The sequence below is a fragment of the Pongo pygmaeus genome, chromosome 19 (assembly GCF_028885625.2).
Source record: "Pongo pygmaeus isolate AG05252 chromosome 19, NHGRI_mPonPyg2-v2.0_pri, whole genome shotgun sequence".
Lineage (NCBI taxonomy): Eukaryota > Metazoa > Chordata > Mammalia > Primates > Hominidae > Pongo > Pongo pygmaeus.
Genome location: NC_072392.2, coordinates 80,393,676 through 80,410,348, shown reverse-complemented (window position 1 = coordinate 80,410,348; position 16,673 = coordinate 80,393,676). Strand labels below are relative to the sequence as shown.

The 16,673-nt window shown below is 39.1% G+C and overlaps 1 protein-coding gene across 1 annotated transcript in view; it reads right to left on the bottom strand.

The window, feature by feature from the left end:
* The window catches only part of LOC129017919 (EF-hand calcium-binding domain-containing protein 3), a 535,384-nt gene that overhangs the window by 241,622 nt on the left and 277,089 nt on the right, over nt 1-16,673 (bottom strand). The window contains exons 49-51 of the mRNA XM_054458898.1: nt 2,952-3,056; nt 2,234-2,287; nt 1,532-1,636 (exon numbers count right to left, since the gene is read on the bottom strand). Coding sequence (XP_054314873.1) covers nt 1,532-1,636; nt 2,234-2,287; nt 2,952-3,056 — 264 coding nt within the window. The remainder of the gene's footprint in view (nt 1-1,531; nt 1,637-2,233; nt 2,288-2,951; nt 3,057-16,673) is intronic.

Sequence of the window (16,673 nt, the reverse complement as noted above, 5' to 3'; positions counted from 1 at the left end):
CTCTCCATATTTTGAATATATAATCCCATTATTTTCTTGCCTACAAGATTTCTGCTGAGAAATCCATTGTCAGTCTTATAGAGGGTCCCTTGTATGTGATAATTCACTTTTCCTTTGATGCTTTCAAAATTCTTTTTCTTTGGCTTTTGACAATTTAATTATAATGTCTTGATGTAGGCCTCTTCAAATTCAACCTATTTGCTGACCATTAGGCTTCAGGAAGCCACTGGCTGGGCTCTCCGGTTGGGCATGGCCACCAGCAGAATGCAGTGCCATCACCAAGGTCAGCACACTGGTTACTGTGAACCATGTCCCCCTTTTTCTGTTCCTATGTGATCCCAGGTTGTCTAGCCCTGCCAATTCCCCCACTGTTCCCCATGAGGAAAGACAAAAATAGGCCCAACTAAAATTGCCCAGAACACTGGGGAAGCTTGATGTTCTCCTTAGGTCTCTTTTCTCACTAGAGAAACCACTGGCTTGGGGATCCCTTTTGGTGTGGTGCTGTACTACAACAAAATGAAACCTCTCCTCTCACCCTTCTGATATAGCTTTCCTCCATTTTTTATGTGCCAAGGGGGTGCTTTTTAGCCTCAGTCTCAGGTTCTGAGATTTTAACAAGGCATTCTTATCTGTGGATAGTTGATAATCAGTGTTTCTGTGAGGTGAACTAGAGCAGGGACCTCCTATTCTGCCATCTTGCTGATGTCACTCTCCCATATATTTAACATCTAACTACACGTTAGATGTTAATTGGTACATCAATAATACTGAAAAATGAAGCAATGATTTGATAAAGATATATTTTGGGGAATGAGCTTACCATAGGGCAATGGTGAAACAGTATGCAACCCATGGCAAAGTTATAACTAAATGGCATGCAAGTCATATGAACAAACATTTTTATACATAAGAGACAGTGTTCAGTAAAATGTTCCTATGGAATGCTGTTTTGTCTTATTGGACTGTGTCTAGCTTAATATATTCTATTTTAGTTCCTTTAAATTAGAGATTACTTTGTGATTTACCACACTTCAATTCTAATTCAATTTTTTCTTTAAGACAGGCAATTCTGTCCTCGATTCCAGAAATCTGATTCAAGAATTTGAAAATCTATGCATATAAATAAGTAGGGAAAATGTACATATCGGCTGAAACTCTGGTAGCTCTAGTTCCTCTGAAAACTGTTGATTTGACTAAGGCCCTAGCAACTTTCTCAGCTACTCTTGGTACACTAAGAATTGTTTACATTCGGCCCCATAAAGCCAAAGACTATGTCTATTTTTGCTTACCACTGTATCTCTGGCACTTAGCATAGCACCTGATATACAGTGCTTAGTAAAAAATTGTTAAATGAATGAGTGAATGAATGAAAAATTTAAAAGTACCAACTTTAGATTAATATATTAAGAGAAAAAAAATCATTCCCATAAAATAAGTACTACCAAAAATATCAGCCAAAATTCTCTTGAGGGTGGCAAAGCTATTAAGAATCCAAATTCTCCTGAGGATGCAAAGCTGTTAAGTTTCTCACCATTCACTGGTAGATTTGGGGTTAGATCATTAAGTTCCTCAGCTGTGAGTTTGAATGCCATGTTTCCGAGTATACTGTCAATGTCATGAACATTGACTTGCAACTCTATAAAAGAGGAAGACATGAAGAAATTGAAACAAAAGTCAAAATGTAATAAATACCAATTCTTATGTATCATGATTATCAATTTCATTACAAAGAAGAGCCCAGGGACAGTTAAGTATTTAAAGAGGGCCATTAATGAACTAAAATTAATCTATTCATTTACATCCAATATCCAAAATGAGCCCACATAAGTAGCATGTTGAAAGTTGATAAACCACTCAGGTTATTTATAGCAGAAGAATAGCAAAATTTTAAACAGTTTTTAACAAAGTATCCATACAAATAAGGTTCCGTTTGCTCACTGTCTTATTGGACTGCACTCTGTATCTCAAGATATATTAGCTTCTCTAAAATTTTGAGACCTAGGACTAAATTTTATTATTTCCGCAGGCAAAATTGAGCAAAATCTAAGATAGGTAGAATAACTTTAAAAATAAAACACAGGAAATTATTAAATCAATGTGAACGTGTGTATGTATTAAAATTAATTATGGAGATATATATGAGATTGATAGCAAAATGTCGTGGTGAGGATAAAACAAAAGCATAACACAAGTACCTCAATTAATCTGCTTTCTCAATTTGCATATCACTTACCTTTTATACCTTTCACACAATTCAGCAACCTATTCTTATATATTTTTCCATTAGCTGTAAGAAAATATGTAATTTATGTCATATGGAAAACAACTATATATGCAAAAGTAATACAAAAATCTCTAAGTTCAGAAATATAGACCATAAAATAATTTGCTCTTAAAATTTACTTAATATCTTCTAAAATAATAAAATTAAAATGTAGACAAAATTCTTAATATGGTAAATCTGTCAATTCTTTAGCATCTGAGAAAATTATTAATATCAACTAGGATAAAGCAAAAAAAAGTACACCTTTTCTGACTTTACTCTTTTTTTCTCCACAGCTCCTATACATCTATACATTTCTCCTCCTCCTCCTCCTCTCCCATATCCTCCTCCTATTTCCTATGGGTCTTAACTCAACACATCTCAATAGAATGAAAGATAACCATCAATATTAATTCCTTAGCCCTGATGACAAGATTTATGGTTATGTATATTTTATTAGACAATTTTTATATTCCTAAATATTAAAAATAGTTACCTATGAAATTATGAATGTTTTAAAATCCCTAATTTATAAACAATGTACAACAAACATAGGTTGTTGGATAATATAAATTTTGAGGATATATTCCTAACTATTTCAAGACTCTATTTATATGTGTAATGTGGGATAACTCCCTTGATGACTACACTAACTCGCCTGAAGACTACTACTATTTGAAATGCCCACCATCAATTGGAAGTAATTTCTCTAGCTCCAAGTGTTCTCTAGATGTGAGCTCTATCCCCATATTTTGCAGGACATTTTCCAGGTCATTGAAGTCAACTTCTCCTCCTTCAAAACAAAAAACATAGAGAAAAATAAAATTTAAAAAAATATTGTAATTCAGAATTATGAAAGCAGAATTAAGGCAAATAATGGTATTTGTTAAACAATAAGCAGTCAATTGCAGATACAGAGAATGAATAGCATTCCTTTGACCCTAGTAAAAGAAGTGTTCCCACAGTGATGGCTATAAAATAATATTGCACACAGTTATATAAAGCTTATACCATTTAAAATTAGCATAATGGCAAAGACAATTGGTACAAATAAATGTGTTATCTAGGGTAGGCAATTAAACTAGAAATCAATAGTGAAGGATTACTAAGAAAACTCCCATATATTTGGAAATCAATAAGTGCATTTTTAAATAATTCATGTGTCAAAAAACAAATCAAAGTTAAAATATATCTTGACAATGATAATATTACATATTAACAATATGTAATATGTTAATATGGTAAAGATGTGCTGACAGGGGTATTTAGTCTTAAATGCATATGCTAAAAAAGATAAAAAGACCAATAATCTAAGATTCTATCTCAAAAAGTTAGAGAAAAAGGCCGGGTGTGGTAGCTCAACGCCTGTAATCCCAGCACTTTGGGAGGCTGAGGCGGGCGGATCACGAGGTCAGGAGATTGAGACCATCCTGGCTAACACGGTGAAACCCCGTCTCTACTAAAAATACAAAAAAAATTAGCCAGGCGTAGTGACAGGCGCCTATAGTCCTAGCTACTCAGGAGGCTGAGGCAGGAGAATGGCGTGAACCCAGGAGGCAGAGCTTGCAGGGAGCCGAGATCGCGCCAGTGCACTCCAGCCTGGGTGACAGAGTGAGACTCCCTCTCAAAAAAAAAAAAAAAAAAAAAAAAAAGTTAGAGAAAAATAGCAAATTAAACCTCCCAAAAGTAGAAGAAAATAAATAACAAAGACAAAAGCAGGAATTACGGAAACAAAAAACAAACCTTACATAGAGAGAATGAACACAGAAAAAAGTTGTGTTTTAGAAAGACTAACAAAGTTGATAGATACCTGTACTAAGATTGACAAAAGAAAAAAATGGAGAAAACATAACCAATGACAAATGAGACCACTACAGTTCCTACAGATACCTAAAGGATAATAGGAGGATATTATAAACATTATGTAATTAGTTTGAATATTTAAAAAAGGTATAAAGTCCTAGAAAAACATAACTCAGCAATAATGCCATATATATAGATATAGATATATACCATTCACGATTACATACAAAATAAAAAAGACTTAGGAGTAAATCTAACAAAAAAGAAAAATCGAGTTGACCAAAATAAACTTAGTGATGAACGATTTTTAATGATGTGCCACCAACTTGAATTGGCTCATGACAACTGATTGTTAAATATTCAGGAGTTTTGTGAACTTGATTTTAAATTGTTTACTACCAGAAGTCAGCCATGGTGAGATAATTTACATCATGGAAGTTGAAAAATGCTACAAATCAAATGGTGGTGTTTTATAGCATACCATTTTACCAGCATACCATTTACTGAAAAACTCAAGATTATAAATATATCCATTCTCTATAAATTGATCTAGATTCATAGGCTGCGGCAAGATGGCTGAATAGGAAAAGCTCCAGCCTGCAGCTCCCAGCAAGACCAATGTAGAAGGCAGGTGATTTCTGCATTTCCAACTGAGGTACCTGGTTTATCTCACTGAGACTGGCTACACAGTGAGTGCAGCCTACGGAGGGCGAGCAGAAGCAGGGTGGGGCATCGAATCACCTGGGAAGTGCAAGGAGCTGGGGAACTCCCTCCCCTAGCCAAGGGACTGTGCCATGAGGGACTGTGCTACCCAGCCCAGATACTACACTTTTCCCATGGTTTTTGCAATCCATAGACCAGGAGGTTCCCTTGTGTGCCTACACCACCAGGGCCCTGGGTTTCAAGCACAGAACTGGGCGGCTGTTCAGGCAGACACTGAGCTAGCTGCAGGGGTTTTTTTCGTACTCCAGTGGTGCCTGGAACCCCAGCGAGACAGAACCATTCACCCCCCTGGAACAGGGGCTGAAGCCAGGGAGCCAAGTGGTCTTGTTCAGTGGGTACCACTCCCATGGAGCCCAGCAAGCTAAGAACCACTGGCTTGAAATTCTCACTGCCAGCACAGCAGTTTGAAGTCAGCCTGGGATGATCAAGCTTCGTGGGGGAAGGGGCGTCTGCCATTACTGAGGCTTGAGTAGGCAGTTTTCCCCTAACAGTGTTAACTCTGACTGTGCAGAACTCACTTTAGCACAGCAAAGCCCCTGGGGCCAGACTGCCTCTCTAGATTCCTCCTCACTTGGCAGGGCATATCTGAAAGAAAGGGAGCAGCCCTAGTTAGGGGCTTATAGATAAAACTCCCATCTCCCTGGGACAGAGCACCTGGGGGAAGGGGCAACTGTGGGCACAGCTTCAGCAGACTTAAATGTGCCTGCCTGTCGGCTCTAAAAAGAGCAGTGGATCTCCCAGGACAGCACTCGAGCTTGGCTAAGGGACAGACTGCCTTCTCAAATGGGCCCCTGACTCCTATGCCTCCTGACCGCGAGACACCTCCCAGCAGGGGTCGACAGACATCTCATACAGGAGAGCTCTGGCCAGCATCAGGCTGGCCCAGCCTCTCTGGGACGAAGCTTCCAGAGGAAGTAGCAGGCAGCAATGTCTGCACTGGTGATACCTAGCCAAACAGGGTCTGGAGTGGACCTCCAGCAAACTCCAGTAGACATGCAGAAGAGGAGCCTGACTCTTGGAAGCAAAACTAACAAACAGAAAGCAATGACATAAACATCAACAAAAAGGACACCCACAGGAAAACCCCATCCAAAAATCATCAGCATCAAAAATCAAAGGTAAATAAATCCACAAAGATGAGGAAAAACTAGCACAAAAATGCTGAAAATTCCAAAAACCAGAATGCCTCTTCTCCTCCAAATGATTGCAACTACTCTCAAGCAAGGGCACAAAACTGGACGGAGAATGAACTTGACGAATTGACAGAAGTAGGCTTCAGGAGGTAGGTAATAACAAACTCCTCCAAGCTAAAGGAGCATGTTCTAACCCAATGCAAGGAAACTAAGAACCTTGATAAAAGGTTACAGGAACTGCTGACTAGAATAACCAGTTTAGAGAAGAACATAAATAAACTGATGGAGCTGAAAAACACAGCATGAGAACTTCATGACGCATACACAAGTATCAATAGCCAAATCGATCAAACAGAAGAAACGATACTAGAGATTGAAGATCAACTTAATGAACTAAAGCAGAAGACAATACTAGAGAAAAAAGAATGAAAAGGGATGAACAAAGCCTCCAAGAAATATGGGACTATGTGAAAAGACCAAACCCACAATTGATTGGTGTACCTGAAAGTGAGTGATGGGAGAATGGAACCAAGTTGGAAAACACACTTCAGGATATTATCCAGGAAAACTTCCCCAACCTAGCAAGACAGGCCAAAATTCAAATTCAGGAAATACAAAGAACACCACTAAGATACTCTTTGAGAAGAGCAACCACAAGTCACATAATCGTCAGATTCTCCAAGGTTGAAATGAAGGAAAAAACGCTAAGGGCAGCCAGAGAGAAAGATCAGGTTACCTACAAAGGGAAGCCCATCAGACTAACAGTGGATCTCTCTGCAGAAACCCTACAAGCCAGAGGAGAGTGGGAACCAATATTCAACATTCTTAAAGAAAAGAATTTTCAACCCAGAATTTCATATCCAGTCAAACTAAGCTTCATAAGTGAAGGAGAAATAAAATCCTTTACAGACATGCAAATGCAGAAGGAATTTGTCATCACCAGGCCTGCCTTACAAGAGCTCCTGAAGGAAGCACTAAATATGGAAAAAAACCAGTACTGATGGGAGGTTCCAAGATGGCCAAATACGAAGAGCTCCAGTCTGCAGCTCCCAGCGTGCGTGGCGCAAAAGACGGGTGATTTCTGCATTTCCAACCTAGGTACCAGGTTCATCTCACTGGGGCTTGTCAGACAGTGGGTGCAGCCCATGGAGCAGGGCGGGGCATCGCCTCACCCAGGAAGTGCAAGGGGTCGGAGAATTCCCTTTCCTAGCAAAGAGATGCCATGACAGATGGTACGTGGAAAATTGGGGCACTCCCACCCTAATACTGCGCTTTTCCAATGGCCTTAGCAAACGGCACACAAGAAGATTATATCCCGCGCCTGGCTGGGAGGGTCCCCCGCCCACAGAGCCTTGCGCACTGCTAGCACAGCAGTCTGAGATCAAACTGCAAGGTAGCAGCAAGGCTCGGGGAGGGGCGTCCACCATTGCTGAGGCTTGAGTAGATAAACAAAGCAGCTGGGAAGCTCGAACTGGGTGAATCCCACCGCAGCTCAAGGAGGCCTGCCTGCCTCTGTAGACTCCACCTCTGGGGGCAGGGCATAGCTGAACAAAAGGCAGCAGAAACTTCTGCAGACTTAAACATACCTGTCTGACAGCTCTGAAGAGAGTAGTGGTTCTCCCAGCATGGAGTTTGAGATCTGAGAATGGACAGACTGCCTCCTCAAGTGGGTCCCTGACCCTCGAGTAGCCTAACTGGGAGACACCTCCCAGTAGGGGCCGACTGACACCTCATACAGTCTGGTGCCCCTCTGAGATGAAGCTTCCAGAGGAAGGATCAGGCAGCAACATCTGCTGTTCTGCAATATTTGCTGTTCTGCGGCCTCTGCTGGTGATACCCAGGCAAACAGGGTCTGGAGTGGACCTCCAGCAAACACCAACAGACCTGCAGCTGAGGGTCCTTACTGTCAGAAGGAAAACTAACAAACAGAAAGGACATCCACACCAAAGCCCCATCTGTACGTCACCATCATTAAAGAGCAAAGGCAGATAAAACCACAAAGATGGGGAGAAACCAGAGCAGAAAAGCTGAAAATTCTAAAATTCAGAGCACCTCTTCTCCTCCAAAGGAACGCAGCTCCTCGCCAGCAATGGAACAAAGCTGGACAGAGAATGACTTTGACAAGTTGAGAGAAGAAGGCTTCAGACGATTGGTAATAACAAACTTCTCTGAGCTAAAGGAGGATATTCGAACCCATCGCAAAGAAGCTAAAAACCTTGAAAAAAGAGTAGATGAATGGCTAACTAGAATAAACAGTGCAGAGAAGTCCTTAAATGACCTGATGGAGCTGAAAACCATAGCACAAGAACTACGTGACACATGCACAAGCTTCAGTAGCCGATTTGATCAAGTGGAAGAAAGAGTATCAGTGATTGAAGATCAAATGAATGAAAAGAAGCGAGAACAGAAGTTTAGAGAAAAAAGAGTAAAAAATGAAAAAAGCCTCCAAGAAATATGGGACTATGTGAAAAGACCAAATCTACATCTGATTAGTGTACCTGAAAGTGATGGGGACAATGGAACCAAGCTGGAAAACACTCTTCAGGATATTATCCAGGAGAACTTCCCCAACCTAGCCAGGCAGGCCAACATTCAAATTCAGGAAATACAGAGAATACCACAAAGATACTCCTCGAGAAGAGCAATCCCAATACACATAATTATCAGATTCACCAAAACTGAAATGAAGGAAAGAATGTTAAGGGCAGCCAGAGAGAAAGGTCGGGTTACCCACAAAGGGAAACCCATCAGACTAACAGCGGATCTCTTGGCAGAAACTCTACAAGCCAGAAGAGAGTGGGGGCCAATATTCAACATTGTTAAAGAATTTTCAACCCACAATTTCATATCCAGCCAAACTAAGCTTCATAAGTGAAAGAGAAATAAAATTCTCTACAAGCAAACAAATGCTGAGAGATTTTGTCACCATAGGGCCTGCCTTACAAGAGCTCCTGAAGGAAGCTCTAAACATGGAAAGGAACAACTGGTACCAGCCACTGCAAAAACATGCCAAATTGTAAAGACCATCAATGCTAGGAAGAAACTGCATCAACTAATGAGCAAAATAACCAGCTAACATCATAATGACAGGATCAAATGCACACATAACAATATTAACCTTAAATGTAAATGGGCTAAATGCTCCAATTAAAAGACAGAGACTGGCAAATTGGATAAAGAGTCAAGACTCAACAGTGTGCTCTATTCAGGAGACACATCTCATGTGCAGAGACACACATAGGCTCAAAATAAAGGGATGGAGGAAGATCTACCAAGCAAATCGAAAACAAAAAAAAGCAGGGGTTACAATCCTACTCTCTGCTAAAACAGACTTCAAATCAACAAAGATCAAAAGAGACAAATAAGGCCATTACACAGGGTAAAGGGATCAATACAACAAGAAGAGCTAACTATTCTAAATATATATGCACCCAATACAGGAGCACACAGATTCATAAAGCAAGTCCTGAGGGACTTAAAAAGAGACTTAGACTCCCACATAATAACAATGGGAGACTTTAACACCCCACTGTCAACCTTAGACAGATCAATAAGACAGAAAGTTAACAAGGATATCCAGGAATTGAACTCAGCTCTGCACCAACTGGACCTAATAGACATCTACAGAAGTCTCCACACCAAATCAACAGAATATACATTCTTCTCAGGACAACATCACAATTATTCCAAAATTGATCACATAGTTGGAAGTAAAGCACTCCTCAGAAAATGTAAAAGAACAGAAATCACAACAAACTGTCTCTCAGACCACAGTGCAATCAAACTAGAACTCAGGATTAAGAAACTCACTCAAAACTGCTCAACTATATGGAAACTGAACAGCCTGCTCCTGAATGACTACTGGGTATAAAACGAAGTGAAGGCAGAAATAAAGATGTTCTTTGAAACCAATGAGAACAAAGACACAACATACCAGAATCTCTGGGACACATTTAAAGCAGTGTGTAGAGGGAAATTTATAGCGCTAAAACCCACAAGAGAAAGCAGGAAAGATCTAAAATTGACACCCTAACATCGCAATTAAAAGAACTAGAGAAGCAAGAGCAAACACATTCAAAAGCTAGCAGAAGGGAAGAAATAACTAAGATCAGAGCAGAACTGAAGGAGATAAAAATCCCTTCAAAAAATCAATGAATCCAGCAGCTGGTTTTTTGAAAAGATCAACAAAACTGATAGACCAGTAATAAAGAAGAAAAGAGAGAAGAATCTAATAGATGCAATAAAAAATGATAAAGGCGATATCACCAATGACCCCACAGAAATACAAACTACGATCAGAGAATACTATAAACACCTCTACGCAAATAAACTAGAAAATCTAGAAGAAATGGATAAATTCCTCAACACATACACCCTTCCAAGACTAAACTAGGAAGAAGTTGAATTGCTGAATAGACCAATAACAGGTTCTGAAACTGAGGCAATAATTAAAAGCCTACCAACCAAAAAAAGTCCAGGACCAGAAGGATTCACAGCCTAATTCTACCAGAGGTACAAAGAGGAGCTGGTACCATTCCTTCTGAAATTCTTTCAATCAATAGAAAAAGAGGGAATTCTCCCTAATTCATTTTATGAGGCCAACATCATCCTGATACCAAAGCCTGGCAGAGACACAACAAATAAAGAGAATTTTAGACCAATATCCCTAACGAACATCAATGAGAAAATCCTCAATAAAATACTGGCAAACCGAATCCAGCAGCACGTCAAAAAGCTTATCCACCATGATCAAGTCAGCTTCATCCCTGGGATGCAAGGCTGGTTCAACATATGCAAATCAATCAACATAATCCATCATATAAACAGAACCAAAGACAAAAACCACATGATTATCTCAACAGATGCAGAAAAGGCCTTTGACCAAATTCAACAGCCCTTCAGGCTAAAAACTCTCAATAAATTAGGTATTGATGGAACATATCTCAAAATAATAAGAGCTATTCATCACAAACCCACAGCCAATATCATACTGAATGGGCAAAAACTGGAAGCACTCCCTTTGAAAACTGGCACAAGACAGGGATGCCCTCTCTCACCACTCCTATTCAACATAGTGTTGGAAGTTCTGGCCAGGGCAATCAGGCAAGAGAAAGAAATAAAGGGTGTTCAATTAGGAAATGACGAAGTCAAACTGTCCCTCTTTGCAGATGACATGATTGTATATTTAGAAAACCCCATCGTCTCAGCCCCAAATCTCCTTAAGCTGATAAGCAACTTTGGCCAAGTCTCAGGATACAAAATCAAAGTGCAAAAATCACAAGCATTCTTTATACACCAATAACAGACAAACAGAGAGCCAAATCATGAGTGAACTCCCATTCACAATTGCTTCAAAGAGAATAAAATACCTAGGAATACAACCTACAAGGGACGTGAAGGACCTCTTCAAGGAGAACTACAAACCACTGCTCAACAAAATAAAAGAGGACACAAACAAATGGAAGAAAATTCCATGCTCATGGATAGGAAGAATCAATATCGTGAAAATGGCCATACTGCCCAAGGTAATTTACAGATTCAATGCCATCCCCATCAAACCACCAATGACTTTCTTCACAGAATTGGAAAAAACTACTTTAAAGTTCATATGGAACAAAAAAAGAGCCCGCATTGCCAAGACAATTCTAAGCCAAAAGAACAAAGCTGGAGGCATCCTGCTATGTGACTTCGAACTATACTACAAGGCTACAGTAACCAAAACAGCATGGTCCTGGTACCAAAACAGAGATATAGACCAATGGAACAGAATAGAGCCCTCGGAAATAATACCACACATCTACAACCATCTGATCTTTGACCAACCTGACAAAAACAAGAAATGAGGAAAGGATTCCCTATTTAATAAATGGTGCTGGGAAAACTGGCTAGCCATATGTAGAAAGCTGAACTGGATCTCTTCCTTACACCTTATACAAAAATTAATTCAAGATGGATTAAAGACTTAAATATTAGACCTAAAACCATAAAAATCCTATAAGAAAACCTAGGCAATAACTTTCAGGACATAGGCATGGGCAAGGACTTCATGACTGAAACACCAAAACCAACGGCAACAAAAGCCAAAATAGACAAATGGGATCTAATTAAACTAAAGAGCTTCTGCACAGCAAAAGAAACCACCACTAGAGTGAACAGGCAACCTACAGAAAGGGAGAAAATTTTTACAATCTACCCATCTGACAAATGGCTAATATCCAGAATCTACAAGGAACTTAAACAAATTTACAAGAAAAAATCAAACAACACCATCAAAAAGTGGGCAAAGAATATGAACAGACGCTTTTCAAAAGAAGACATTTATGCAGCCAACAGACACGTGAAAAAATGCTCATCATCACTGGTCATCAGAGAAATGCAAATCAAAACCACAATGAGATACCATCTCACACCAGCTAGAATGGCAATCATTAAAAAGTCAGGAAACAACAGGTGCTGGAGAGGATATGGAGAAATAGGAATGCTTTTACACTGTTGGTGGGAGTGTAAACTAGTTCCACCATTGTGGAAGACAGTGTGGCGATTCCTCAAGGATCTAGAACTAGAAATACATTTGACCCAGCAATCCCATTACTGGGTATATACCCAAAGGATTATATATCATGCTAGTATGAAGACACATGCACACATATGTGTATTGCGGCACTATTCACAATAGCAAAGACTTGGAACCAACCCAAATGTCCAACAATCATAGACTGGATTAAGAAAATGTGGCACATATACACCATGGAATACTATGCAGCCATAAAAAAAGATGAGTTCATGTCCTTTGTAGCAACATGGATGAAGCTGGAAACCATCATTCTGAGCAAACTATCTCAAGGACAGAAAACCAAACGCCACTATGTTCTCACTCATGGGTGAGAATTGAACAATGAGAACACTTGGACACGGGGCGGGGAAGATCACACACCAGGGCCTGTCATGGGGTAGGGAGAGGGGAGATGGATAGCATTAGGAGATACATCTAATGTAAATGATGAGTTAATGGGTGCAGCACACCAACATGGCACATGTATACATACATAACAAACCTGCACATTGTGCACATGTACCCTAGAACTTAAAGTATAATAATAATAATAATAATAATAATAATAATAATAATAAAAGAAAAACCAGTACCGCCTACTGCAAAAACATACCAAAATATAAAGACCCATGACACGATAAAGAAACTGTATCAACTAATCTGCAAATTGAACAGCTAGCATCATGATGACAGTATCAAATCCACCCATAACAATATTAACCTTAAATGTAAGTGGGCTAAATACCCCAATTAAAAGACACAGACTGGCATTTTAGATAAAAAGTCAAGACCCGTCAGTGTGCCATATTCAGGGGACTCATCTCACATGCAAAGACACACATAAGCTCAACATAAAGGGATGGAGGAGTTTACCAAGCAAATGGAAACATACTTTATACCAACAAAGTATAAACATACTTTATACCAACAAAGATCAAAAAACCACAAAGAAGGGCATTATATAATGGGAAAGGGATCAATGCAACAAGAAGAGCTAACTATCCTAAATATATATGCACCCAATACAGGAGCACCCAGATTCATAAAGCAAGTTCTTTGAGACCTACAAAGAGACTTAGACTCCCACACAATAACAGTAGGAGACTTTAACACCCCACTGTAGATATTAGACAGATCAAAAAGACAGAAAATTAAGAAGGATATATAGGACTTCAACTCATCTCTGGACCAAGTGGACCTAAAAGACATCTACAGAACTCTCCACCCCAAATAAACAGAATATGCATTCTTCTCAGCACCACATCACACTTATTCTAAAATTGATCATATAATTGGAAGTAAAACACTCCTCAGCAAATGCAAAAGAATGGAAATCATAACAAACAAGTCTCTCAGACCACAGTGCAATCAAATTATAACTCAAGATTAAGAAACTCACTCAAAATCAAACAACTACATGGAAACTGAACAACCTGCTCCTAAATGACTACTGAGTGAATAACAAAATGAAGGCAGAAATAAATAAGTTCACTGAAACCAATGAGAACAAAGACACAAAGTACCAGAATCTCTGGGACACAGCTAAAGCAGTGTGTAGAGGGAAATTTATAGCACTAAATGCCCACAACAGAAATTGGGAAAGATCTAAAATTGACACCCTAACATCACAATTAAAAGAATTAGAGAACCAAGAGCAAACAAATTCAAAAGCTAGCAGAAGATAAGAAATAACTAAGATCAGAGCAGAACTGAAGGAGATAGAGACATGAAAACCCCTTCAAAAAAATCAATGAATCCAGGAGCTGGTTTTTTGAAAAGATTAACAAAATAGATAGACCACTAGCCAGACTAATAAAGAAGAAAAGAGAGAAGAATCAAATAGACACAATAAAAAATGATAAAGGGGATATCACCAATGACCCCACAGAAATACAAACTACCATCAGAGAATACTATAAACACTGCTATGCAAATAAACTAGAAAGGAATGGCAATCATTAAAAAGTCAGGAAACAACAGGTGCTGGAGAGGATGTGGAGAAATAGGAACACTTTTACACTGTTGGCGGGAGTGTAAACTAGTTCCACCATTGTGGAAGACAGTGTGGAGATTCCTCAGGGATCTAGAACTAGAAATACCATTTGACCCAGCCATCCCATTACTGGGTATATACCCAAAAGACTATAAATCATGCTGCTATAAAGACACATGCACACGTATGTTTATTGTGGCACTATTCACAATAGCAAAGACTTGGAACCAACCCGAATGTCCAACAATGATAGACTGGATTAAGAAAATGTGGCACATATACACCATGGAATACTATGCAGCCATAAAAAATGATGAGTTCATGTCCTTTGTAGGGACATGGATGAAATTGGAAATCATCATTCTCAGGAAACTATCGCAAGGACAAAAAACCAAATACTGCATATTCTCACTCATGGGTGGGAATTGAACAATGAGAACACATGGACACAGGAAGGGGAACATCACACTCTGGGGACTGTTGTGGGGTGGGGGGAGTGGGGAGGGATAGCATTAGGAGATATACCTAATGCTAAATGGTGAGTTAATGGGTGCAGCACAGCAGCATGGCACATGAATACATATGTAACTAACCTGCACATGGTGCACACGTACCCTAAAACTTAAAGTATAATAATAATAAAAAAATAAAAATAAAACAAAGAAAATGTAGAAGAAATGGATAAATTCCTGGACACATACACCCTCCCAAGACTAAATCAAGAAGAAGTCAAATCCCTGAATAGACCAATAACAAGTTCTGAAATTGAGGCAGTAATTAATAGCCTACCAACAAAAAAAAGCCCAGGACCAGATAAATTTGCAACCAAATTCTACCAGAGGTATGAAGAGGAGCTGGTACCATTCCTACTGAAACTATTCCAAACAATTGAAAAACACGGATTCCTCCCTAACTCACTTTATGAGGCCAGCATCATCCTGATACCAAAACCTGGCAGAGATACAACAAAAAAGGGAAATTTCAGGCCAATCTATGCGAAAATCCTCAATAAAATACTGGCAAACCGAATTCATCAGAACATCAAAAAGCTTATCCACCATGATCAAGTCAGCTTCATTCCTGGGATTCAAAGCTGGTTTAACATACACAAATCGATAAACGTAATCCATCACATAAACAGAACCAATGACAAAAAAAACACGTGATTATCTCAACAGATTCAGAAAAGGCCTTTGATAAAATTCAACACACCTTCTTGCTAAAAACACTCAATAAGCTAGGTATTGATGGAACATATCTCAAAATAATAAGAGCTATTTATGACAAACTCATAGCCAGTATCATAGTGAATGGGCAGACGCTGGAAGCATTCCCTTTTAAAACCGGCACAAGACAAGAATGCCCTCTCACCACTCCTATTCAACATAGTATTGGAAGTTCTGGCCAGGGCAATCAGGCAAGAGAAAGAAATAAAGGGTATTCAAATACCAAGAGAGGAAGTCAAATTGTCTCTGTTTGCTGATGACATGACTGTATATTTAGAAAACCCCATCGTCTCAGCCCCAAAACTCATTAAGCTGATAAGTAAATTTAGCAAAGTCTCAGGATTCAAAATCAATGTGCAAAAATCATAAGCATTCTTTTTTTTTTCGCTTATTTGCAGATTTTAATATCCTAACTACCAAAAAAAATGAAATGACAGGATTTTTAAAGAACCCAAATTAAGCATCTGTGCAATAAACTTAAAAATGTCACAAGTCCTCCACCAATGTATGTTGCATTTAAGCTGTAACCAAGCAGCCCAGTTAGAAACATTTTTATTGTCATAGGGAAAATGTGAATTGTGTTTTTATTTATTTATTTATTTATTTATTTATGATTATTATACTTTAGGTTTTAGGGTACATGTGCACAATGTGCAGGTCAGTTACATCTGTATACATTTGCCATGCTGCTGTGCTACACCCACTAACTCGTCATCTAGCATTAGGTATATCTCCCAATGCTATTCCTCCCCCCTCCCCCCACCCCACAACAGTCCCCAGAGTGTGATGTTCCCCTTCCTGTGTCCATGTGTTCTCATTGTTCAATTCCCACCTATGAGTGAGAATATGGGGTGTTTGGGTTTTTTGTTCTTGTGATAGTTTACTGAGAATGATGATTTCCAATTTCATCCATGTCCCTACAAAGGACATGAACTCATCATTTTTTATGGCTGCATAGTATTCCATGGTGTATATGTGC